At 43.4% G+C, this 26,782-nt stretch overlaps 1 protein-coding gene across 4 annotated transcripts in view; it reads right to left on the bottom strand.

Moving 5' to 3' along the window:
- Nucleotides 1-26,782, bottom strand: part of MAP4K4 (mitogen-activated protein kinase kinase kinase kinase 4) — a 231,311-nt gene that overhangs the window by 28,369 nt on the left and 176,160 nt on the right. For 2 of the 4 annotated variants that reach the window (XM_053306630.1, XM_053306631.1), the window contains exons 14-20: nt 25,258-25,344; nt 24,447-24,635; nt 20,988-21,149; nt 16,718-16,948; nt 15,807-15,913; nt 3,012-3,163; nt 2,164-2,261 (exon numbers count right to left, since the gene is read on the bottom strand). In XM_053306630.1, the coding sequence (XP_053162605.1) occupies nt 2,164-2,261; nt 3,012-3,163; nt 15,807-15,913; nt 16,718-16,948; nt 20,988-21,149; nt 24,447-24,635; nt 25,258-25,344 (1,026 nt within the window). The remainder of the gene's footprint in view (nt 1-2,163; nt 2,262-3,011; nt 3,164-15,806; nt 15,914-16,717; nt 16,949-20,987; nt 21,150-24,446; nt 24,636-25,257; nt 25,345-26,782) is intronic. The other 2 variants (XM_053306632.1, XM_053306633.1) reach the window with 1 other exon arrangement.

The raw sequence follows: 26,782 nt of genomic DNA, 5'->3' as shown, positions 1-26,782 counted from the left end.
AAATCAGCATTACTATTTGCATATTATCATCAATTTATTTGAAGTAAAGAAAATGTATAAATACATGGATGAGTATGAATGGCCATCTGTATTGTTTGGTGCGCAATGGGAGATATCTGCAGAGAGGAAGTGTAGTCCTTTTCCCATAGAGCTCTATGGAAAAAGCAGTGGAATGACTACATTTCCCAGTACACCTCCTGCTATGCCCTACATACCCTCTCAGTTGTTGCTGGGATGGTACAAGCAGACTCCGATTCCTATAAAGGAGGCTCCATACACCAAAAGCATGCACTACCCCATGACAACAGGCATACTAGAAGCTACCTTCTCCTTGAGATTCCATAGGAGAAGTGCACATTATTTGGCTTCAGATGTGCTGAAGCCCTAGTACTTAGTATTTGCATAGACGTTTTCACATATACTGACTCAATCCAGACTAATCATGATTTAGATGATTGTGAACAAGCCAGACTTCTGCTTCTGAATCACGGTTTCCCATTACTTCCACAATTTTATTATGTTGTAAACTGCCCTGAGCCATTTTGGAAGGGCGGTATATAAATCAGATGGATGGATGGATAAATAAATAAATAGATAGAAAAATAATAAAGGGAATGGTGGCTTGTTCAAACCAGAATATCAAATCACAACTGGATCATGGTTTGTTTTAGCAAACCACAGTTAGCATTAGCCACAGTTAGCACAAGCCACAGTCTTCCAAGTTCAGCCACAATGGGGAAATGTAGTTCAAAAGCAAAAGTGGAACCTTGTGAATACCTTTTGCATACCAAGGAGAGAGAACGGAGGAGCCCAAAGCTCAAGCAGGCTTGTTTACAATAATCTATACCACGATTTAGTTGATAGTGTGTCAGTGCAGCAATTTTCACCACAATTTGGTACGGTAGTTCAGTGTTTTTATGTTGTTAATGAGAACAGATGGCAAAGGCAGAGAATTGCATTTGCTTGAGGTCCAGTGAATTCATGGCCAAAGTGAGATCTCAACCAGGGACATTTGAGTAGGAATGTGCCCAAACCGGTTTGAACGTGGCCAGGTCCGGCGGTTCAGCGCCGGGGAGGGGGGGGTCTCGCTTTAAGGGCGGGGGGGTTGTACTTACCCCTCCCGCCACTTTTCCCCCTCCGGCGCTCCGTTTTCTGAAAAGTTTTGGGGGTGGCAGCATTCCTCCCTACCGCCCCTGCCCCCATTGTTTGCAGGAAATAGTGGAAGTAGCCGCCGCGGACACGCGCGGCGGCTACTTCCACTATTTCCTGCAAACAATGGGGGCAGGGGCGGAAGGGAGGAATGCTGCCGCCCCCAAAACCTTGCAGAAAAATGCCAAAACCTTGCAGAAAAACGCGACGAAGGGGGGAAAGTGGCGGGAGGGGTAAGTACAACCCCCCCGCCCTTAAAGTGAGACCCCCATCAGCGCCGAACCGCACTTCCACAGTTCCGTGCACATCCCTACTTTTAAGCTCGTTTGCAGCCACTACACTACACCAATCATGTACTACCAATATGCCTTATAATCATTTCTGCAAATAGTTATATTTGTGAGCTTCAGCTACACTAAGCAACAGGTAAAATCTTCTAATATACAGAAAAACAAGCTATTTCAGAGTGATTTCTTACTGTGAATAACTGAAAATAGAGAAATGCAAAGAAATAGTGCTGTGTTTGTCAAATATACCAACAGCTATGATTATTTTATAAGCATGCTCAGTTATGAAGATGACCTTTTCACTTTGAAGGATGGGAATTTGAACAATGCAAAATGGAAGACATATACACTATAGAAAATTTCTATGTGGGCCATATTGTATTTCTGTACATTTTAAACAACACTATTTGGGTTGGTTTGCACACTGCTATCAGTAATTTATTAACTTTGTACATAAAATTTTTAAATAATTATTTAAACCTACCATGCTGGGCTGAAGGGGAAAAAGCTACCTGAAACCTAATGGAAACAGTTTTATTCATACTAAGTGCAAACCACCACATACCTCATTTTTCAAGAGGTTTTCTAAAATGTCCAAAATTTCTCCAGTCCCCACGCTGAATTTTTTTAATTAAGTACATTTTATATTATGTAAGCTTCACATAGCAATATTTTGTGCGCATCCAACCACAAAATACAGAGATAGCCCATTACAGGTTGACCTCACCACAGGTTTGCTGGGTCTGAAGGCTTCTTTCTTCTCTTCAGTCTTTTTGGTTGCATTTTCATTACGTTGCGATGGCGAACCTTCAGATTTTGATGATGCTATATAAACAAAATAAAAAATGTATACATAGTAAAACGGGATTTTTTTTTAAATAATGGGAGTTTAAACATGTTTGCCAGTTGAAACATTAAGACACTCTCTGCTAGTAAAAACAAATGCTGTTGGAAGCAGACCAACATATATGTAAGGGTAGTAACTTATTTTGCTGTTTCTTAAAATGCCCAAACTGACTTATCATGCAAGGTTCAAAGAAGTCTACTTCTAAACAAGAAAATTAAACTTTATCATATCCTCTTATATATAACTCATTGGATATAACTGACTACATTCATGGTGATGCTGCTTGATCGAGTAATTTACCCTTCCCAAACTAAGCTTTCACTCTAGTTTGTAGGACATAACATACAAACCTGGGAACAAGCTTGTAGCTTTCTGTAGTTTCAGTTGACTGCTTCCTCATATATTATTATGGGTTTATAAGTCTTTGAGACATATCTGGGCCCCAAAATGGTGCTCAGATCCAGTTTGAATAGCTGACGACACCGTAACAGTAGCAATGATACTGTTCAAATCAAATTCTCACCCTCTTCACCACAATGCAAGAAGGTCAATAGGCTTAACCAACTTTTTGGACACTCTTTGTGTGTGAGATTAAAATGTTTAAATGATCTTTTAAAATCTACATTTCTATTCCCTTGTCCCATTTACACATTTAATGCTTATATAAGCCACTGCAACTTTAAGGTTAATCTGGAGATATCTAAAGCTAAACAAAAAGAAATCCTTACATCTCATTCGGAATCTCTCCCCTGATCCACTCTGGGACCCAGGGTGTGACCCAGGCTGTGACCCAGAATTGCTAGAACCTGAAGAGCTTCCACTTCCTGGTCTTGGCACAAGCTTCTCCACTCTTTCCCAGAGCAGGCGAGGCTCTATATTGCTGTGTAGGGAAATAAATATATATTGTTAATTTTACATTTCAGTTTAATCTTAAAATACAAGTCCCTACTTGCTCCATAAACTTTTTTTTTAATTGATAGCCCTTTCTTATAGTTTCTGATAGTCATTTATATTTTTCTAAATACCCCAAATCAATTTCTGAAACTAAAGTTTAACTGTGAGTTTAAGGTGATTACATTTAGACTGGTTTTAATTGGAGAGTTAATTAGACAGTGTCTACAACTTACTAATATTTGGAAACCTGGGTGATACCTTTGAGCTAAATGATAAAAAAACAACAGGTTATTCACCTGTAACTTTGGTTCTTCTAGTGGTCATCTGTACTTCTACACAAATGGGCTATGCGCCTGAACAGAGACCTTGTCAGAATCTAACAAGCTCAATTCTCCTGCTTTGGGTGGGAACCCTGCCCCCAGCCACTATATACAGCTGTGCCATGCCTCATCCCCTCAGTCAGAGTCCAGCTTCAGTGAACCCCACAGGGAGGATGAGAGGGCATGTAGAAGTACAGATGACCACTAGTAGAACCAAAGTTACAGGTGAGTAACCTGTTCTTCGATGTGGTCTCTGTCTTCTACACAAATGGGTGCATAATAAGCTAGCACCCAAGGAGGAGGAAAGAAACAGAAGCAACACGTAACTGCCAGAAATTTTATTTCAAAAACAAGTACATCAACTGAAAATGGATTGCAGGACATTCCTGCCAAATACAGCATCATTCTGTGCCCTAGAATCAATTGCATAATGATGGATAAACGAATGGGGTGAAGCCCAGGGAGCTGCCTGACATATAGCGCCCACGGGACTGCATGATCAAAGGCCACAGAGGCCGCCACGGACCTAACAGTGTGCTTTAACTGTCGTAGGCAACTGCTTATGAGCCAAGTGATAAAGTTCAATCGTGAAAAATATCCACCTGGACATGGATTGGGCCGAGACCTGTAGACCTTTACATGGCCCATTGTACAGAACGAACAAGGAAGGAGATTTCCTCCACCCAGCAGACTTTTGAACATAAAAGGCCAATGCCCTACGAATGTCCAAATGGTGCAACCATCTATCCGCATATGACGAAGAATTTGGAAAAAACATGGGCCAAGTGAGTGGGGACAAATGGTGAAACATGGACACCACTTTGGGCAAGAACTGAACATCAGACCTGAGCACGACCTTATCCTTATGGAACTGAAGGTGCTGTTGGTCAACTCTCAGGGCCCGTAACTCACTAACCCTCCTGGCAGAGGTAACGGCCCCCAAAAAGGTAACCTTCCAGGTCAGGAGACGTGGATCAATTGAAGCCAAAGGCTCAAATGGCAGCCATAGTAGACCAGCCAATACAATGGACAGGTCCCAAGCCAGTGACATGACCAGATCATCTGGAAATATATGAGTCAAACCCTTCAGAAAGCTTTTTACCACTGGATCTTTAAACCATGAAACCCGGTCAGAGGGAATGGGCCACAATGGCAGCCAAATACACTTTAAGGGATGAAAACTTTAAACCAGATTCCTTAAGGGACAATTAATCGTTACAAATATCTTGTACAGATGGATTAAATGCATCAAACCCATGCAGGGAAGCAAAGGAAGTGAAACGAGTCCACTTATGAGCATATGACATCCATGTGGACTGCTTTCTAGCAGCTACCAAACCTTCCTTAAGTCTCAGTGGGAAGTCAGCAGGACCTGCCATGCAGTCAGATGGAGGGACTGAACATCCCGGTGGAGCACCCGTCCCTGTTACTGAGACAGCAGGTCCAGCAGGACAGGTAGGCATTTCCAGTCCATTGCCAAGCGCTTCAGGGTCGGAAACCAAGGCCTGCTTGGCCACCACGGGGCTATCAGGATTGGCCTGGCCTGATCCACCCTCAGTTTGCGCAGGACCCTCAGAATGAGGGAAAATGGGGGAAACACAGAAGAGGGCACGTCCAAGACAGGATGAAGGCATCGCCCAGAGAACTCTCGCCCTCCCCTCCCCTGCAGCAGTAGAGCACATTGTATATTGTCCTGGGAAGCAAACAGGTCCAGAGTTGGGAACCCCAAATTTACAAATATGTCCCTCAGAACACCCTGATGCAATGCCCACTTGTGGGAGACCACCGTCATTCTGCTCAGAGTGTCCGCTTCGACATAAAGCGTACCCTGAATATGGACTGCCTGAAGCTAGAGCCAGAAACAGCAGGCTCCTTGAGGACGTGCTGCCCTGTCGATTGATGTAGGCTTTCGCCATCGTTCTGTCTGTTTGCATTAGCACGGAATGACCCCCAATTAGGGGCAGGAAGCCTTTGAGAACATTGAAAATGGCTAACAGCTCCAGCTAACTGATGTGCCGAGTCCTCTCCTTGGGGGACCAGTGTCCACTCAGATGAAGCCCTTCCAGGCATGCTCCCCAACCGAGCTCCAATGAGTCTGTTGTGACCATTCAGCGGGTACGAGGGGCTTGAAAGGGAGTACCGAAACTCAAGTGCCGAAACTCCATCCACTACTCAGCCATTGCCCATACCCAAGGAGGAAATGTGCGCTCTGGATGGCCCAGATCCCAAAGGGGATCGAACAGGTCTAAAAACCATCTCTGAATGACGTGCATATAAAGACACGCTTGAGGTAGAACGTATGTACTCAATGTTAACAGGAGCTATATGGAATACATAGTCTGTGGGCCACCAGCTAGGAAAACAGCTGCAAGCCTCTGGAGAGTAACTATACAGCTCATCGGAAGGAAGACCTTTTCCAAGGTTGTGTCGAATATCAGTCCAATAAACTGAATTCAACGGGTGGGTTCCAACAGACTTTTTGAAGTTTATCTGGAAACCCAGCTCCTGCAGAGTATCCACCACGATCCCGAGAGCGTCCAGAACCATCCAGTGCTCGCCTGTCGTAAATCTGTTAGCTCGGCTAACCCAACACGATTTACAACCCCCTTAAGCACTCCCCCTGTGAGTTAACAGAAAGTAGCAGTGATGCTGCACGAAGGAAAACAAAAAGGCTCACCAAAAAATAGTAAATGAATCAAGTCCCCTGAACTGAACTAGGTACCCCCATCTAACAATAACTGAGTAATAACTGAAAAGAAAACAACTGAGCAAGAAATGAAAAAGAACAAAGAACACCAGAGCAAGGAATTAATGGAACAAGAACACAGAGCAGGAAACAGAAGAACAAGGGCAAACTGGAACTTGGAAAAAGTTGAGCATTCAAAATAAAACATGGTCCGTGGTCAGCGAAAATGTTAACAGCATCGGTGGAAATCACAGACTGCTTGATATATGGCTCAAGAGAACCAGCAGCCAATCAGGCTTCCCTGAATCAGCACTTCTGCTTCCTCTCGTGATCTCCCGTGCCTGCGTGTCTCCCACTGAGCTTTCCTCTTGAGACGTCTTCTCAAGACAGGTGAAATCCCAGCCTCCTCCTCCTCCTCAGCCTGCTCCTGATCAGGATTCATGTCTGACAGCTGTTCTGATTCCTCAGCTCCAGAGTCTGGTCTCCCTGCCAAATCCTGTTGCTGTGCCTCTGAGCCCTCACTAGCAGGTGAATCCTCCTGTTCCTCCTCTGACTCTTCTGAGTCAGCAGTCTGAGCCATGACATCGCCACGATGAGCCAATCATCTAAATACAGCAACACCTGCAAACCTTGCTCCTGCAAGACCACCACCATCGGGGTCAGACATTCGGAGAGACCCTCAGTGCAATTGTGAGGCTGAACGGCAAGGCCTTGAATTGATAGGGGATCCCCCCGATCTGAAACTGCAGGAAGTGTTGATGCTGAAGGAGTATTGAAATGTGATAGTACACATCTTTAAGTCCAGAGAGACCATCCACATGTTTTTGTCCAGGATGGTCATAATGGTCGGTACCAAGAGCATTCAGAACCTTTTGTAGACTAAATGTTTGTTCAGAGCCCTGAGCTCTAGTATAGGGTGCTGACCACTGTCTGGCTTTGGCACAAGAAAGTACCGGGAACTGAACCCTGGGCTGTTGGAGTGGGCGACTTTCTCAATCACATCCTTTTCAAGGAGAGCAGCGACCTCTTGATCCAACTCCAGGGTGCAAGGAATCACTACAATCCTGGACAGCAGCCGTGTCCTGCAAAACTCTAGGACATAGCCCAGACATATAATTGTGAGGACCCACTGGTCCGTAGTCACTTTGTCCCATCTCACCAAGAATGGGGCCAGGCGAGTCCTGAAGCGCCTCGAGTCATTGTTTCTTCTGGGGGATATCCGGGCATTGTTTCTGAAAGGCCAGCTTACTGGGCTAGCCACCCGACTTGTATCTTGGTTAGAACTTGTTGCCACAAAAGGACCATTCCAAAGGCGAGTGTTGCTGGGAAGGGGCCTTCCGTGGTTGATAAAGTGACCACTTGGCAGTCCTCTGAGTCTTGCTCGTTGGTGAAGCATATGACATGGAGCATACTGTACTCTTCAACTTCTGGAGCGTATCACCAGTCTGTTCAGAGAAGAGGTTAGAGCCTTCGAAGGGCAGGTCCTCGACCCTAGCCCAGGCCCGATACTGCAGTCCCGCTGACCGCAACCAAGCATGTCATCTGAGCATCACTAATGTGGCCATCACCTTAGCCATGCATTCTACCGAATGCCGGGCCGAATAGAGCTCTGCTTCATCACCTGAATGGCCTCACGGGCAAATGATTGGCTGGATCCCTCTTGTCCTGTGGGAGAAGATCCAGAAAGTGACTTAACTTCTCCCACACACACACACAAATGGTTATACTGGCCACCCTCAAACGTAGGGCTGAGGCGGAGTAGAGTCGCTTCCCGAAAGAGTCCAACTATCTGCCCTCTTTGTCACTTGGTGCCGACTGGCTGTGGCCTTTGGTCTTTTGCAGGGACACCTCCACGACGATCAAATTTTGGGTGGAGTGGTTCTTCAAAAATGATGTCTCATCATCCAATTGCACCCTATAGAAATTTTCAAGATGCCTGTTAGGCTGGGAAAGCGTTGTCAGTTTCTTCCAGTGACCCCAGATGACTTAACAATGCCAGGCTCAGTGGAAAAACGGCCGGTATCTTGGCCTCGGAATCAATAAGGCTGAACAACATGTCCAGCTCTCCCTTCTGTTGGTTACCCAGGTTCATGCCCAGAGCTGAAGCCATTCACGTCACATATGCTGTGTACTGTTTGAGGTCCTCCGATGGGAAGACCGGCGTCAGGTCTGACTGGATATTGAGCAGGGACGATCCCAGATAAACAACCTCAGAGTCCTGTGAGCTAGCATCACGCTCATATTCGGGCTCCAGCAGAGCCAAAGGCTCCTGTGTCACAGGTGTCGAACCCAAAGGGGAGCCTGGCTTGCTACCGAAACTGAAAGTCATGTTGGTGGCTCTTTGGCAGGCAAGGCAGCCTGAGGTATCACCGGAACTGAAGTGGGCAGTTTGCGATGCTCTGCACGGTCCCTAGGGGAGCGTTGCTGTGAGCAGAAACATTGCCTCTCTTCTGAATGTGAGGGGGGTTCTCACCAATCCATCATCGTCAAGGACTTCCCATACGCGGGATCCTCTGAGTAGCGGGACTCATAGCGGGGATGAGCATAGTTGGTCTGGTAGTCCATCTGGTACCAATTGCACAATCCAGAGGCCCAGCGCCACGCGCCGTATGAAGGTTTAACAGCACTTAAGGAGTAGTAATAGTCTGCCGTCCGGTACTGATCTGGATAAGATAGGTCGCAGCAGTCCCAGGAATGGTCCTGTCTGTAGGTTGAGGAGGGTTCTTCTGATTCCCAACGGGTACCACAGTCTCTAAGGGGAACGCGCTCTTGTTGGCCCTGAGGGGTTGACCGTCGCCAAGGCAGCTATGCAGCATTCGCTGTAGGCCTGGTTGGAGAATACGCCTTCTCTGATATCCTGGCTCCTCTGTCACCACCAAAAGTTCTCTATTCGACCGGGTTCAATTGTGGGCTACGTCGAATGATTCCAGCAGCTAGGCCACGTCGATACTGATGATTTTTTCATGGCACGATCCGAAGCCACTTTAGTCTTCTTGGTCACATGGGCCTCCAATGCAGGAACCTCTTCTGCCTTGTTCTTGGGTATAGGAAGAAGATGACAACCCTCTGGCAAGTCTTGATGCAACTTTAGCTTCTTCTTTTTCAACTTCGGTACTGATCCCAAGGGATCCATGGAGGACTTAGGTACCGCAGGCACCGGGCACTGAGGAGGATCTTCCAAGTGTGTGGGCTCACTCGACGTCACCAATGGTTAAGCGGCAGAGCACGTAGAAACCAGTATCGAGAATGGGTTTTCAGTCTCCACAGGAGCAGACACTGCACACTCTGATTGTATCAACGAAGCCATCTTCACTGACCGCTTCAGCGACTAAGCTTCGGAAGAACAGAGAGCCAGATCCTACAGGGTTGCGCGCAGGCAAGAAGCCCTATTTTTACGAGCCCCAGCAAATGCAGAAGGCCAGCCAGGACCAGAGCTCCAAAGTAGGGGGGGAACCCACAAAAAACAAAATGCAAGAATGAAAAACGCTACTACGCAAAGAAATAAAGAAAGAATAAGAAAGGAAAAACAAAGAAGCAGGGAGAAAAACTAGGGGATAGCTGGATATTACTCATTGCTGGGCTGCAGACTCCATGATGTTCACTGAAGCGCAGATGAAGAAAGACTGAGGGGATGAGGAGTGGCGCAGCCGCATATAGAGGCTGGAGATGGGGTTCCTGCCCAAAGCAGGAGAATTGAGCTTGTTAGATTCCGACGAGGTCTCTGCACATAGACCATTTGTGTAGAAGACAGAGACCATGTCGAAGAATCATTCCAAGAATGTAGTCTATTTTTGAGATGTCTCCCATTAAACACACAAGGTAATGATTCAGCCAAAAGTGGAATTCTCAGCACTGAATATTATGAACTGAAGTATTTTCACAAGTCTAGCAATTACTTATATTAAAATACAAACAGGGTGTAAGGCAAATTCACTATCAATCTTGCATTATCTACATTAAAGCCATTCCTGATCCTGTCCTGTGAGATTCCTTCTGATTAAAAGTCATGTAATGCTCTCTGTGTTATAGAAGGTGCCCAGAATACTAACAGCATGTCACCAAATGTTTTTCTAGCTTTTACACAGGCATTAAGTAAAGAATGCCAACATCAATATCAATTAAGCATTAAGCTGTCAACAAATGTCAGCATTATATAATTTAAGTAGTTAAAACTAGTATGTATAAAAATGGTTTATGGTGTTTAGACAAATAAGGATAAATTTATATAATCATGTATGATGTGACAGTCATCAATTTTTTGCTAACATTCCCCAGTGGCAAGACTTCATGCAATTAAAGATATGCTTAAGCACACCTTAAAGAATATCAGTTTATCATCATGGGGGTGGGGTGTGTGTGTCAGTGTTCTCACTAATTTTGTTCATCTGTGTGAGGAATGAGTTTTGTTCTGGGCCGCAGTATCAAGGCAGTGTGCGCGCACATGCATTCCGAGTAGGGCCTTCCTGATTCAACCTGAGCGGGATCTAAAATTAACTGAGCGGACATCAGAAAATGTGTGAGCACACACATATCTTAGAAGGAATGTGCAATTCAATATAAATCTGACCATGTGCGGTTACTATGAATGAATGACACAGAAAAGATAGAATGTAGTGACTAGAGATGTGCAAATCGATTTGAGCTTGAATTGAGGTGATTCTAGTGATTCAAACTCAAATTGACTCACCCCTAGAATAAAGGGCCTGATTTGAGTTTGAATCGAATTGACCTGGATTCAAGCTTGAATCTATTTGAGTGCCATTTGAGTCGTGTTTTGTTTTTCCCCTTTGGTGATTGGTTTTCTGGCACTGGCTTCCAATTGGCTTGAGGTCTCCTTGCTTCTTGGATGACTTATTCAAATCAAGTGTTGCCATGGCCAACTGTGCCCCCATTGGCTGGGGGGAGGGAGCAGTAAGCGTAGAGGCTAAAAGGAGAGATTTTCAAAAGATATTTAAGGAACTGCTTGGAGTCAGAGAAACACTTGTGCCTCAGGACAGACGAAACAGAGAGAGACTGCATCAGCATTGAGAGCAGAGACTGGGGTGGTGGTCTGGGCCTGCCTCCCTGGCCCAGTGAGTGGAGAGAGAGACAGAGAGTGCCTGCTGGGCTTATCTGTTTCTCTATGTGCAGTGCCAACAACTGCTTTAAAAATTAAAGCCCCAGTGGCTTTAACCATAGGCGTAACTATAGGGGGGCAGGGGGGCACATGCCCCGGGCACCATCTGGCAGGGGGCGCCAAAAGTGCCCCCGCCGATTTGCCGGGAAAAAATAATATTTTATTTTATTTTTTATTTTTTGCAGAGCAGTCCCCCTCCCCCGGTGTGCCCCCCCCCATTGGCATTGCTCATCCAGCACTGGGCGCCGCGGTGTCTTCGTAGTCCAAGTCTCTGACTTTCACTCCCCGGCGCGCCCCGCCGCCAGTCGCGCATGCGTTGAGAGGAGGGCACGCACCAGAGCAAACTTCCTGAACAACTCCCTCTTCTGAACAACTTCCTGAATGCCCGAACCAGTTCCCCTTTTTGCTCATTCAAGTCCTTCCTCCCCTATAATCTAACCACGTTTTAACTGAAAAGGTTCAGGGAGGGGGAGATGGGGGGGATGTGGAACCTTGGGTTCCACATCCCCCCATCTCTCCCTTCCTGGACTTTTTCACTATGTAATGCAAGCTAATTTAATTATATGTCATCATCAAAATGGATTAAATGAGTACCCAGAATGTTGGGGGCAATATGCTAAATCATTGTAAACCGCTTAGAGAGCTCCAGCTATAGAGCGGTATATAAATGTAAGTGCTATTGCTATTGCTATTGCTATTAGCTGTTTCAGCCCATCAGGAAAGTCTAAACCTCCACCGATTTAATTAACCAGACTGAAAATCAGATGAACAGAGAATGTTTTAATGAAAGGTGGTATATAAATTTAACAATAAGTAAAACTATCATTAGGAGCAATTAGCGATTACTTAAACATTGGTGCTGCCAAGCAATTTGTAAATAAAACTTGAAGCCCTTTGAAAATAAGCTGGAATTAACTGTAGGTTGGGCAGGGGGTGAAAGTATATACTTCTAAACATTTATTGTTAAATTTATATACCACCTTTCATTAAAAACACCCCCAAAGTGGTTTGGTTTTAGTCATGGATTTTAATTTTAATTGCTCTTTTTGTCAATGTGATGAAGATTAGTTAAATCTGAGTGGTCTTAGGCAACCAATGTTGCATCTGAAATGCCATTTCATTTTTTATTGTCATAAATACTCTCCAACCAATTTAAATAGCAAAGGTGTATATTATCGCTTTGCAACTAAGGCAGTGCATATCTTCTCTAAAATGGCCCTTTTATAGTTTTTCTAACTTTGAAATCGTAACATAAAACAAAGCATAAATGCATAAATGCTTCCCCCTCCATTTGAAACCTTTTCTGGTGTAAATAGCGCGCGGTTTTGGAAAAGGGGAGTCTTTCTTTAACAGCGGGAGAATAAGGAGTCTTTAGCACTATCACCCTAGTCCCTCGAATTACTTTGGAGTCCTTGGTTTTCATTTTGTTAAAATACAGTCACTCACAAGGGAAAGTTGGGAACAGAACCAGGGCGTCAGAACCAGGGCATGAGGGAGGGGCATCATAATCATAATAATCATCATTGCATCATAATTCTGATGTTTGAGATACAAGCCAACTTCACAGGGTTGTTGTGAGGAAAAACCTAAGTATGTAGTGCATTTTGAAATTTTTGGTAATTTTTGTAATTTTTTAATTTTTTTAAATAAAAGTTTTCTGAAACATGTGTGTCAGTTAGATGTATGTTGGGGACGCGGCGGGGGGGGCGCGGCGGGGGGGCGCAATTTCAGTGCTTGCCCCGGGCGCTGTTTTCCCTAGTTACGCCTCTGGCTTTAACTGAGTGCTGCTTGGAATTTTTTCTTCTTCGGACTTCTAATTCTTGCTTGTAGCCAGACCACAATGGCTTTAATATCTGTGGTGCAGTGCAGAGTTGTCCCCCGTGCCTGTAATTATTTTGAAATTGTACCAGCAGTAGCCCATGGCTTGGACTGTTGCATTTTGGGGGGCGGGGAGGGGGTATTTGCAGGCTGGTGTATTGTCTGGTGCCCAGCCTGCCAGTGACAGGCTCCCTCTGTTTCCCGGATTTTTTATTTTATTTTATTTTATGACTGTTTGGGTAAGTGGGTGCCTAACTGGTGCCTGCCTGCCCTCCCCACAGCTGTTGACTGTTTCTGCACGGCCCAAGAGTGACTATGAGAGCAACACCTGGCAGACTCCAGCTGAAGACACCAGTGGAAGCCGCCAGCCGAAGATGCCAGATAGGTGAGCCCACCCTTCTTGGTCAAGTAACAGGTTAAACTTCTTTAAATAGCACCTAGTTTGGGGATGGGATTAGGTGGGTAGTGGCACTATTGTAGGGCAGGAGGGGTGGATTTGCATTAGAGACTGCCCTTTGACTTCCCTTCCCTTAGACTAGCCCCATTGTTGCTCGCAGTTGCTCCCCTCCAACCCCGTGTCCCATTAAAGCCTGCTTCTTTATTTGGGGGGGGGAGTTAAATTTATCTAGCTTCTGTGTGTGCACCACAGAGCTATAGATAGTGTTGTGTGTGGCACACAGAGTATAGAAAGACCATCCATGGCCGCACAGATAGTTGGGGAGATAGTTGTCTGGCGGCCCCCACTGCCTGGAGGGCCCTCCAGAGACATGTCACATTACTCCCCATTGCCCACCCGCCCAGCCCCAAGGCCCCTCACTCAGCCAGTCCCCCCTGCCCTGTTCACCCTCTCTCTTGCTTGCCCTCCTGGCCGGCAATCTAAGCAGCCTGCAAGCTGCTAGACCTACTTCTCTTCCCACCTCTCAGCTGATCAGTGGGTGGGCGGGGCTTCCAGCAAGGCCTCCGTGCAGGCCTCCCTGAAGCCTGAACTTGTGCGCCGAAGGAAGGAGGCAAGCAGGCAGAGTGGCCAGAGCTGGCTGGCCTTACCCACCACAATTCTCTGGAGACCCAATTCTCTGCAGCCAGGCTGGTTGGACATGTCCAAAAACCTCACTCACACTATTTAAACTGTATGTCATCAGTCAGTATGATTCTGTAATGATATGAAATGTTAAGGAGGCCCTGCACATGCTGATTTGCCCCCCAGCCCCACACCCCACTAGGGATGACCCTGCTTCTGAGCACCTGCAGAGAGTGGTTTTAATCTCAGCATAGTGAGAGACCACAACCAGCCCTACTTCCACATTGGGGAGCAGGGAGAATGACATTTAGGACAGACTAGGGCGTAACTTCAGGAGCTCCTTGAGCCTTGGCATGTCTCATCTATCTTAAAATTTTTCCAAGAAGAGGCAGATTCTTCATTCTCTTCCCACCTCTTTTTCTCCTGAGGAATGGTGCTTATTCTTGCTCTTTTCTCTATTTCTCCCCACCTATCTTCCTTGCTTCAGTGGGACTTACTGGTCTCCTATAGGGAGCAAAATATGCTGGGAGCACAAATTAGTTTGGTCTTGTTTACATCCCTTAGCATCTGCAATCTTGTACGCACTTACCAGGGAAGGATCTCAGACAGCTGAATGCAATGGAGTTTATTTTTAAGTAGACATGCTTTCCTTGCTAGTAAGTCCTTTACTTCCAGCTAAATGTTTGATGCCTGAGGTTACAATTCTCCACACACTTACCTGGGACTTTTACACACAGCAGGCTTTACTGCAAATTTACTGGCAGGCTTTACTACGAAACTGAAGTTGTCCCAAAGAACCAATGCAAAATAGTGGGTTTTTTTTTTTACTCTGGATAGAAATCAGGCTACACTCTAACGAGCAGTGAAAAACCTGAATTGCATGTGAACTTCTCCCCAATAACTCGCAGGGACTTCAGGGTAAATCTGGCCAACATGTGAATGCAGCACCTCCATTCCAGAGGAGATGTGTGTTAAAGGGCTTTAAAAGTCCCCTGTAAAAAACCTACTGGAATCAAACTTTACTGAATTTGTTCAGAATTCTGAGAAAACATACAAAGGCTCACACTGCATGGTTGAAAGTCTCCTTTGCTAATCTGCAGCAAGGGGCCCATCTTAATAATTAGTGTTTCTAGTGTGTTCTAGGCATTAGAAGTAGCACAAATATATAGTATTCAATGTATATCACTACATATTGTGAAGTGTGCATGTGTGTATTCAGTGAAATGTGTTTCCAGGCAGCATACTTGTTTTGAAATATCAGACTTAAATCCTTGGGGGCCTGGGGTATGTGGAGGCCCTGGACTTTGGGGGGGGGGGATTTTAAAATCTCGTCTCTGGGCCCAATCCAACCTTGCTACACCCCTGATTAAAACCATTTAAAACCAATTAAAATACTTTTTAAAAAAGCTTTACAAACCTTGGAAGGTCAGGCCAAACAAATAAGTTTTTAGGGCTGTCTTAAAGGCCGACAGCGAGCCTAAACTGTGGATATCTGCCGAGAGTGCATTTCTTAGGCCAGGAGCAGCTACAGAAAAGCCCCGGTTCCCAGTCACCACCAGACATACTGGTATTAACTGGAGATGGACCTCTCCAGATGACCTCAACAAGCAATGGGGATCATACAGAAGAAGGCGCTCTCTAAGGTAGCTAATTTGTTGCTGTTGTACAAACCTTGTGGAGTTTCTTTGTCCTGCTTGATTATTTTGCTGTCCACTGCCCTGCAGTGGAGAATCTCGGCGAGATAGCACGGGTGATCTGGATGTTGTTCTCACAGGTACCTTATATAGAAAAAGCAACAATTAAAATAACTTATTGTGGCAAAAACTAAGCTTGTGCTGCCACAGGGTGCATTTTGTTATTCTTTCTCTTTCTTTAAAAAAATCATTTTTAGCCAAAATATTTCCATTGTATAAAAGTTCACCAACTAGAAAGCCAATAAGCTCAGTTGGACCGCATCTAAGATGTTGAAAAGAACAGAGTTTATTAGGTAGCTAGTACACAAACACATATACCCACTTACAGACTACCACAACAGCTTAAAAGAACACAGAACTTTGAAGCAAGGGATGCATAAAGCAATTTGCTGTAATAGCGTGGGAATTTAGAAAATTAAGCTCTAAGGAGCTAACAAATGCCTAGTAATGGATCAGTAGAAGGCAAAGACTGGGAGAAAGCAAGATATTTGAAAGAAGTAAATCAAGCAAGCACACATATTTTGGTGTTTTGGTCAGTTATATCTTAATATAGCGTCTGATCTTTTAAGATTGTTTTGCCAGTCAGAGGCAAAAAACCCCTGTCAGCTATGAATGTTTATTAATTGTTTCCTGATTAATTGCTTGACTTTCAATAATAAATACTGTATCCCTGTGCAATTGTCAGAGCCCATAAATATTCTCTAATTTTAAATAAAGGCTGCAATTCCTGTAACAACTTGGCTAAGGGGGGGGGCAATTTCCTTGCCCAAAGTACTGTTTCAGACACCAGTGTCATTCTAGCGTGTGCATTCACTAGTTAAAAACCTGGCACATGCCTTGTGTTCTTTTTTGTTTAAAAAGTCAAACTTCTGTCTTGCTACTTCTTACCCTTGGAGGCACCTCGTCACTGTCTGATCTAGCCCAAGCCTTTTGGGTGGGGTCAGGTACCTCAGACTTAGAGTCAGAACTCTGACTTAGCACTTCACTGCGTGAAGGTGGATATGGGTCCTGAGAACGAAGATGGTGATGTGCAAATTTGGGAGAAGGGTCACTGAAGGAATGGGACCGCGAGACAGGGGAAACATTGTTCTTGAGAGATGCCAGATGGGACCACTGTACCTTACAAAAAAACAAAACATAGAACATTCAATGCGTTCTGTACAACTGGCTTTTTTTTCTCCTCACAACACACACAAAGAATAAAGGCAAGAGGGGTTTAGGTGGCAGGATAAGCACAATTTGGCTATGACACAATGCAAGCACATGGTGAACTCAATGGGCTCAAAGCAAGGAAGGTACCCAGAGAATATAAAATACTGTGAATGCAGGCATTTTGTGAGGCATACTCTCTGAACACACACATTAATGAGAAGTAATGAGAGCAAATACCATCCTCTGGACTTGCTGCACTGCTCAGCCAAATCCACAGCTTCATGGCCTCCAAATGGGCCTTACACCAGATGAACATTTTGAAAGGAAGTATCAAATTAGGAGGGAAATCAAATTAAATATATTGGCCAATATGTTAGCTTCAAAACAATTTGCTGGTGTCTTCAGATTATGGAGTGACTTTTAAGGAATTATGAGTGACGATTATATGAAGAATAAGACATCCTTTACTTTTCTAGTCAATGAATTTATATATATGCACATTGGCGCGTGTATATATATATTCCCAATCACACATGCACATACAATATATGCATATTGTATGTACCAAAGGCTATTTATAATATATACACAGACACTGCACAGAAAATATGACCATGAACATTATGGAAGCATAGCAGTAAGTCAATGTTGCACATAGAATTTACACTGTGTGCCCTACAAGAACCTTTCATGCCAGTCCTTTTGCTGAATGAAATGGCCTTTTGCTTGTACTATTTGAAACAACAGATTGTACACAACATTGGAAAAATTAAATACACAACTGCAACATTTTGTCCTTTGTTAATGCTTTAACATTTTGCAAAGTGTTAATGCTTCAATACCACATCAATTTCTTCCTTAAGTTCAGATTTCAGAAGTAGGGATATGCAGAATCTTCCAATCGTAGAATGTACCGCCTCAAAACGGGGTTCTGAGCTTGGAACAGAACACCCTTCAAATCAAGGGCCTGTTCCGAGCTTGAAACAGCCCTGTTTAGAATCAAAATGTTCCGAGTGCCATTTTGGAATTAAAAATGGTGCTCTGAACATTCCAGCTCAGGAAGGGGTCACTCTGTTGGAACAACTGGCTTGAATAGTTGTTCGGACAAAAACATTCCATGTGTTTTGCAAGGTATTCCAAGCTCAGAATGCAACGCACAATCTGTTTCATGCATATCCCTATTCAAAAATAGTCCAAACACAAGTACAAATCTCTAACAGTGGAGGACATACTGTGCAATGCTGCATCAGCCTTATAACAGAGCATTTGTACAGGAGCGCTCCTGCACAACACGCAACAATTGTACAGCCACAACTGCACAATAGATAGCCATTAGTTCCATTGGCGCACGACTGTGTCTGTACAATTCTTGTGTGTTTTGTAAGAGTACTCTTGTGCAACTCTGGAAACACTCGTTACAAATCTGACAGAGCACTACACAGTATGTCAGCTAATGAACACACACATCCACAACCATTTGGTCCTTTACTTGGCAAAGTTCAGAAAACAGTGGGTATGCACATCTAAGTGCTCAGACAAATAAATTAAGTATCAATAGGCTGGTTTAGACAATATTTCACATCCCACTGCCAACCAGTCCATGCAATTAAAACAGGAGAATGCCATGAGCACACAAGTCCTTATGTCCTCCTGGCATGCACTTGTGATGCATTCCTTAGTGATGTGTACAGGAAGTCCTTCACTACAAATACACACTATAAATACAGGTTTAAACTAGTATTTGGGATGCATGCAGTACAGCGATCACTCTGGCAGAACATCATGATGTTCAATGGACATTCCCATTTTGTATGCGGCACATACCGGCGCAGAATGGAAGGAGGTAATTTGTTTATTTAATTTATATACCGCCTTTCATAAGTGGCTCAGGGCAGTTTACATTAAAATCAAACACAGATAATAAAGCAATTAAAATCAGAAAACCTTTACACCAGATTAAAACTCATTCAAATTAACATTCAAACGAGATATCATTAAAAGCCAGGTTTAAAAGATAGTCTTGAAGGTTCTCCGGAAGGCCTCCAAGGAAGATAATCCTCATCTCCACAGGTTGCATGTCCCACAACCTAGAGATGACAACTGACAAGGCCTGAACCCAGGTTGCCACCTTGCCCCCAGATGAACTGGTGGCACTCTAAGATGGACCCCTCCTGATGATCTCAGTGAACAATGGGGATCTTGTAAAAGAAAGGTGCTCTATCAGGTAACCCACACCTAAGCTATTCAGGGCTTTAAAGCTAATAACTAGCACTTTATACTTTGCCCAGAAACATATCAACAGCCAGTGCAACTATTTAAGAACAGGCATAATGTGGTCTCTCTCTAAGATACCCCAGAGACCAATCTAGTTGCCGCATTTTGAACTAACTGAAGTTTCTGAACAATGTACCAAGGCAGCCCTACAAATCGCGCATTGCAGTATTTCAACCTGAAATATACTATATGGAGTACCATTGTTTTCGGGTCGTTCTCCTCAAGGAATGAGCGGAGTTGTCAAATCTATCATAGCTGGTAAAAAGCGCTCCTAGCTACAGCCAACACCTGAGACCAGAGTGAGACCCAGGTCCAAGAGCACTTCCAAGCTAGGAATCTGTTCTTTCTGGGGGAGTGTATCCTTGACCACAACACAAAGTTCTATCCTGTCTTGCAGATTACGATGCCCAACCCTGTGCACCTCAGTCTTGCTTGGATCTCTAAAATTGGCCTAATTTGTTGTTTTTGAAACAGTAAAGCTTCCAATCATTTGGCTAGTGGCACAAAACATTTAAATATGCAGAACACTGCAATTTGAAGTGCAGCTTTTATGCAGAAAGAAGTTGTTTATGTAGCTGGGATTAGAACCATCTACACACAGGCTGAAGACCAGGACACGGTTTTGGTAAAAAGACAGGGAACCCAGAGAACAGGTGAAGAAAGAATTCAAAGGAGAGAATAGTCTGAGAAAGAATCTGGATGAGAAGTAGGTAAGAGTTGAGGAGCTAAGGGGTAGCATCTAGATTAGTCTTGCACTAACGTAAATGCTGTTGCACAGATGTAAAGGTGTAAGGCACAAGGTGCTATTGCACACTCAAGGATGTAGTGCAAGAAAGTAAGCTCTGTTCCAGACTACCTGTCACAAAAATGGACAATGTGTTAGCAGTAGTAGAACACAATCTACTAGGTAATTATTGTGCAACGCATTGCACTGTCTCATGCTTATTTGTTACTGAGAAGGTTCCTCCAATGTAGAAGAACATTGCAAACAACCACAAAGAATCATTCCATTAGCATCACTGTGGATGCTACCCAAATAACTAAGTCAAGATGGAGATTACCAGAGAGGGCACTCTGAACAAACTTTGCAGCACTGAAGTTCAGGGGAAGCAAAGAGAGAAGCCTAATGAACTGCCTTGGGATTGTTTTAATGAAAGGTGGTACACAAATTTAACAATAAAACAATAAATAAATTAAGATGCAAAGGGCTTGAAGGGAGTTGTTCCAATAGTCTACAGCCTAACTAGCATTTTGCCACAGACAGCATGCTATTAAGCCAGTGGTCATTTCAAGAATTCCAGGGAAATAAGTATTAAAAAAATTAGTTCACTGCTTCTGTTCTCCAGAACTTAAACAGATACATCATTATCCTCAAGTGTAGAAGCCTCAATATTTTCTTACAAACTTGCAAAATGAATGGTGATAGAAACCTCTTTTTAATTTTTTTTAAAAAGTATCTTCCATATGTTTAGAAGAATCAAGAATGAGAGGTTTTACCAGGAGATTGTTTTAAAGGTATGTGCAAATGCAGCATTAGTATCCCAACTTATAAGATTACAGGACTGGGGGGGGGGGGGGGAGAATGATGAATCATCGCAAATCTGTTGAACAAGTGTTTTTCACAATAGAGAACTACCTTTATGTCCATGTTTATTAGAGCTATTCAGTTTCTACAATCATCTCCCATGCATCCCACCTGCATTCCTTTTACCATTACATTTTCTGCCTTTACCTGTGGTTCCATTGGCTTTTGCAGTGAAGGCTGAACAGGCTCAGAATTTCCATTTGAAAAGGACTCTGATCTTGAAGGCACTGGTGGCTCCAACACTTTGCTTGTCTGCTTAGACTGTGCCTCAGGGGAGCCCTGATTATTCTTTCTATATCTATCATCAGCCTAAAAGAAAAATTACAAGTATGTGAGCTGTGAACAGAAACTTAATAAAACATCTTTCTACAGTTTTCATCAAAACCAATGTATTTGAGGCATGATTATTTACAGGGTGTCATTAGGGGCTGGCCCATGGGGCATGGGCCCCCAATGGATTACTTAGAGCCCAGAATCTCATCATCCCAGGTCTGGTGTATTACTACTACTACTACTAATTCGATTTCTATACCGCCCTTCCAAAAATGGCTCTGGGAGGTTTACACAGAGAAATAATAAACAAATAAGATGGATCCCTGTCCCCAAAGGGCTCACATTCAATAGGAATAACCTTTCTGATGAATAATGTTTTCTGAGGTACTGGACCATACATTCCAATTCCTCTGTGTCAGATTTCAGTTTTTTCCAGTGGCCATTCACATTTACTGATGGGTAATATTTTATGATGGATAGGACTGAAATTTTTCATTACCCTGTTAGATTCCAATACCTACCAAGCTATGCTTTTCTGATGGGTGATGTTTTAGGATAGACTAGGATCACAACTTTCCATTAGCCTGTCAAATTTCAGTACAGTTTCAGGGTACGTTCTTCTGATGGGTAATGTTTTCTAGACAGTGATTTTTCATTGCTCTGTCAGGGTAAGGGTGCTGGCAACAAGTGGAGAGAGTGAGCATCCTCTTTTCTTGCCAGCTCTCCAAGTATTTCATAGTACTTAGTTCACATACACTATTGTAGTCCTTCCCTCTTTGTATTTCAAGAATTATTTGGGTGCTAACACAAGCAACAAAATCTGATGTTTTTCTGTAGCATTTTGATTTGATTTGTTCCTATTTTGAAGATGATAAAACCTAACAGGAATAAAACCTGACAGGAAAAATAAAGAAAGCTGCTTCCTGTATTCATACTGAGCATGCTCCTCTGCAGTTGATCATGCTCAGTTACAAAGGCTAAGAAAATCTGACAGGCTAAGAAACATTTTTGCTATACCAGCTGTGCAGCAGTCACCTCCACGACCTCTTCCAGAAAGGAAGCAAAGCAGTAGAGCAACTGCCAGAGCTCCTAGCCTCACTTAGCTCTCTGCTGCTTCCACCTTCATAAAGTAAAAGTAAAGTTGTGCCACTGAGTCAGTGTTGACTCCTGGCGACCACAGAGCCCTGTGGTTTTCTTTGGTAGAATACAGGAGGGGTTTACCATTGCCATCTCCCACACAGCATGAGATGATGCCTTTCAGCATCTTCTTATATTCTTCTTATATCTTCTTATATTCTTATATATACACTAGCTGGGTGACTCTGGGCCAGTCACTCTCCCTCAGCCTAACCTACTTCACAGGGTTGTTGTGAAGAGAAACCTAAGTATGTAGTACACCGCTCTGGGCTCCTTGGAGGAAGAGCAGGATATAAAATGTAAAATAAATAAATAATAAATAAATAAAAATATTGTTGCTGCCCAATATAGGAATTTCCCATATTCTGTGAAACACACCAGTGGGGATTCGAACCAACAACCTCCTGCTCTCTAGAAAGGTTACTTTCCCACTGCACCATTAGGTGGCTCCACCTTCATAGGTACTGTATTATAATATTAGAGACTTTAAAAGGCCTATGTAATTATTCTTGGGAGAATATGATTGTGTTTAATCATCAAATGGAAGGCTCTGGGCCTGGAGCCCAAATCTTTTAAGTACCTAGGCATGCCCCTGAATATTCATTCACTTTTATCACACCTGTCTACCAAAGCATTCAAGTTAAGCCAAAACAGAACCACAGTAGGATAAACTGCCAAATATATAGTCACACAGAATGCTGCCTCTTACTAGAAGAGTATGCACTAGGTATGTTTTGACTCAAAACAGGCCATTTTGTGTGTTTCAAGCTTGAAAAAAAATTCCCCTTTAAATAAAGGGCCTGTTTTGAGCTTGGAACAAAACAACCCTGTTTCGAGTAGAAATATTTCGAGCACAATTTTGGAGGCCCATTCTCTCCTTGATGATTACTTTTTTGGCACTAGCTTTCAGTTGGCTTGCTTTTTCTTGGTTGGTTTGTTATTATACAAATCAAGTATGGAGTCATAATTGTGTGAGAGAGCAACTTGTGCCAATGATCTTATTAATGTGTGGACACCATGACTGACAGTGGATTCTGGGTCAGTGATTCTTTTCTGGCCATTTCTGGAGTGTGTTTGAAATGTGCATGAGAGAGCAACTTGTGCTAATGATGTTACTGCAGCACGGGCACTGTGGCTGGCTGTGGATTCTGGGTCATTTATTCTTTTTTGGCCATTTTTGGACTGTGTTTGAAATGTGTGTTGGGAGGGACAGATTTCCCTTTTACTTTGCGCTTCTGCAGTGTTTTTCAAGGCAGGGTTGCAAAATGCATTGCAAATTGCAATGCAAAAGTTCTGTGCATGCACTCTGTGTGGCTTGTTCCAGCCATGGGGAACAATGGGGAAACTCAAAAAACCCCATTGTTCCCCACAGGTAGCTCCTAGGGACACCAAAGTGGGTAGTCTGGTAGGGCATGACAGGTGCTACCTACCACCCAACCCACAAAAGAAATGAGCAAGCAGATGATTTTTAACCTTTTCCCCAAAAGCCCCATAGGATATGAGGGGAGGGTTTAGGGGAAAGTGAAAAATTTGTTTCAAATCACCCACTTGCTCATTTCTTTTGTGGGTTAGGTGGTACGTAGCACACATCATACTCTACCACACAACCCATTTTGGTGTCCCTAGGAGCTACCCATGGGGAACAATGGGGTGTTTCACATTTCCCCATTGTTCCCTATGTATGAAACATTTGAAATGTTTATAGAGTTGTTTCGTCAAAACAATCAATTCAACCACTATTCAATGAAACATTGAGTTTTGTTTTGAGCTTGAAACATAATGCAAAATCCATTTCATGCACATCCATAGTATGCACCAAGTAATACTTTTTTTTCCCCTTGACCAACAAAAAAGTTAAGAAGCTGCACCAACAGAACGGATTTCCCCACAATCTTTATGCTTCCTTAAAAAGACAATTTGCTCGCATCTAATATTCCCTTCCAATATTATAACTGCAGAGAATGGCAGCGGGGGCTGTTCTAGGGTACAGAAATATCAGACACTGAATAATTCCCACTTATTTGAATAGCCAACTAATTTCCACGTCACATCACTAAGGATCATTAACCACTCTATTCCTTTTCATGTAAGAAGCTCTAAAATACACTATCTCCCACTTCTACTCAACACTAGGCATCATTGTGATGGTCGTATTGAAGCAAAACTCATATTTCAAAACCCTGAGACAGTAGTTACCTCCCGTGGTCTTTCAGTAGGCTCATAATGGGATTTAGGCTCAGGAGTGTGGTAATTTTGTTTGTTCCTTTCTTGCTGCTGCCGCCTGTGGTCATGCTGAAGTGATAAAAGATATGCCTGCTCCTGTTGCAACTGGCGCTGGAGTCTCTCTGCCTGCCGATGCTCTTCCATTTCTCGCCATCTGTATTCCTTTGAGAAAACAGGGCAGCATTCAAAACATGGATAGCAGGTTTGCAGAAGGCACTAGCCTATCCCTCCTGTGAGTTATACAATTACAGCTGATCAAATGCAAATGAGTGTACCAAAAATTAAAATTAGATCAAAGGAGCAAATGTTTTCTTCTTGGTGTTCTGCTAACTTTAGCACGTTTAGAGAACTACAAGCATATAGGTATTTATTTACATTAAAAACAAAAGGAGTCTAGTGTATTGTTCAAGAACAGTGTAGGTTTTTTTGGCTGCAGGGAGCGAAAGAGGCAACAACCTAACCTTTATATCCAAGTGCTTAATAAAAGATATTCTTATCTCCACTCTAGTTATTCGGAGAAGGCTAAAGGGCTGTTCAAAAGCTTGACTACCAAACCAGAACTGTTCCAACTTTAACAAAAATCCACTTATTGCACTGTGATATCAGCATACGGTATTTTTCACATGTGCCTGCCAGCCCAATACACTCTAGCATGAACGGCTTTTGTTCTAAGCCCTGTTGTGCATACAATAAAGTACAGCTGTGTCCAACTGAGGAAAGCCTGGGACACCAGCCAGAGAAAGGAATCCTATAGCTACTGAACAAAACAGATACAGTGCGTTACCAGTAACATGGCCTGCTCCTGGAGCAGCTGCTGCTGAAGAATTTCCAAGTGCCGCTGCTCCTCTTCTAGCTGTCGCCTGATATACTCCTGTCACACAAAAATTACCCAGCAATAAAATTGTTCACAACAGAAATGCATCGAAACCACCTCTGTAGACCACCACAAAAACTACCCCAAGCCACCTTCAAGTGGCAATTCGCTTTTGAACTTTGTGAATCCCTAATGAATAAGTTAAGAATTTCCTGTCATCTAACATAATGGCTGAAAGGTAGTCCTTTACAGACTAGGATGGTTTTCGGGCAGGCAAGAGTCCATAGCTGATCTGATGGAATTTTGAATTTTAAAAAAAGCAAATGCATTTTTAAAACAAGTTGAGAGTTAAACACACTGCATGTCTTACCAACACAGCCAACACAAAATCACATGCAATTTTTATTAAAGTAATTAGTTTTAGGCACTGTGTGATGAACCGTTAGCAACAGCTAGAGCCAGGCTTAGTTAAAGCATCCTTTTGCAAGCTTCCCCACAGAAAAATATCTGCCAAAACACAACACTAAACTAACTGTAGACTTATCTTAGCCTCCATCAAAGCAGACAATGCCAATCACTGAAGTATGTGGTGGTTATGACAACACACAAACAAAAACAAACAAACATCCACTAGAAAACAGACATAAATCCAAGTGCTAGAAAACTAAGTCTACACCTCAGAAGTCAAAAGCAAATCAATTTACCCCCTTTCACCTGGCCCTTAAGCCAACTCTAAATATGGAGCACCATATCCAAAGCTAAGAATAATCCTACCATGCAAATTAATGAATGTAGGCAATATAAACACATGCGCTCAAACACACACAGAGAGACAGTATATGCAAAAGGAATTAATGAATCAGTGCTATGGGAAAATGGGAGCTACAGGAACTCTTATGATGGAAAACAATGATGTATACTAGCTTCTTATATGTACCCCTGCAAACTCAAAGTTTAGATGAAGTGACAAGAAATGTGTAATTTCTTAAATCAGCCACAGGAATAGAATTTGAAGCATGTCTGTCCATTTTTTAGAGTTTGTAGCTACTGGCCTCAATCCAGCTTTAGCTGTAGGCAGCTAGTGACCTCAAATGGGAATGTGCCTCATCATACATTTTCAGTGGGTGCTAGGGAAGCACTACAGTGTGGAAGTATATTTCGATATGATTCCAAATCCTACACACACAGAGAGAAAGAAATGTCTTCTGCATGTGCATCTGTCTCACTGCAGTGGGGCAGTTGACTAAAATTTCATAGACACATCATGGAACACAGGTATTTAAGAACATACAATCTACAGTCATCCCTCGCCAACCGCGCGTTTCCCAATCGCAGGTTTGAGTATCCGCGACCAGGAAATTGTGACCAGTGTCGCCAACCACAACCTGAATATCTGTGGTTTGGCAAGGTTTTTATTTGGCGGGTGTTGTGATTTTCGGGAGACAGGGGGTCATTTTCAGGGATCCCCTTCACTCCTCTTACTCGGTCCTGATGA

Source organism: Hemicordylus capensis, chromosome 3 (assembly GCF_027244095.1).
Source record: "Hemicordylus capensis ecotype Gifberg chromosome 3, rHemCap1.1.pri, whole genome shotgun sequence".
NCBI lineage: Eukaryota > Metazoa > Chordata > Lepidosauria > Squamata > Cordylidae > Hemicordylus > Hemicordylus capensis.
The sequence above is the reverse complement of the archived record's forward strand: the minus strand, read 5'-3'. Positions and strand labels throughout refer to the sequence as shown.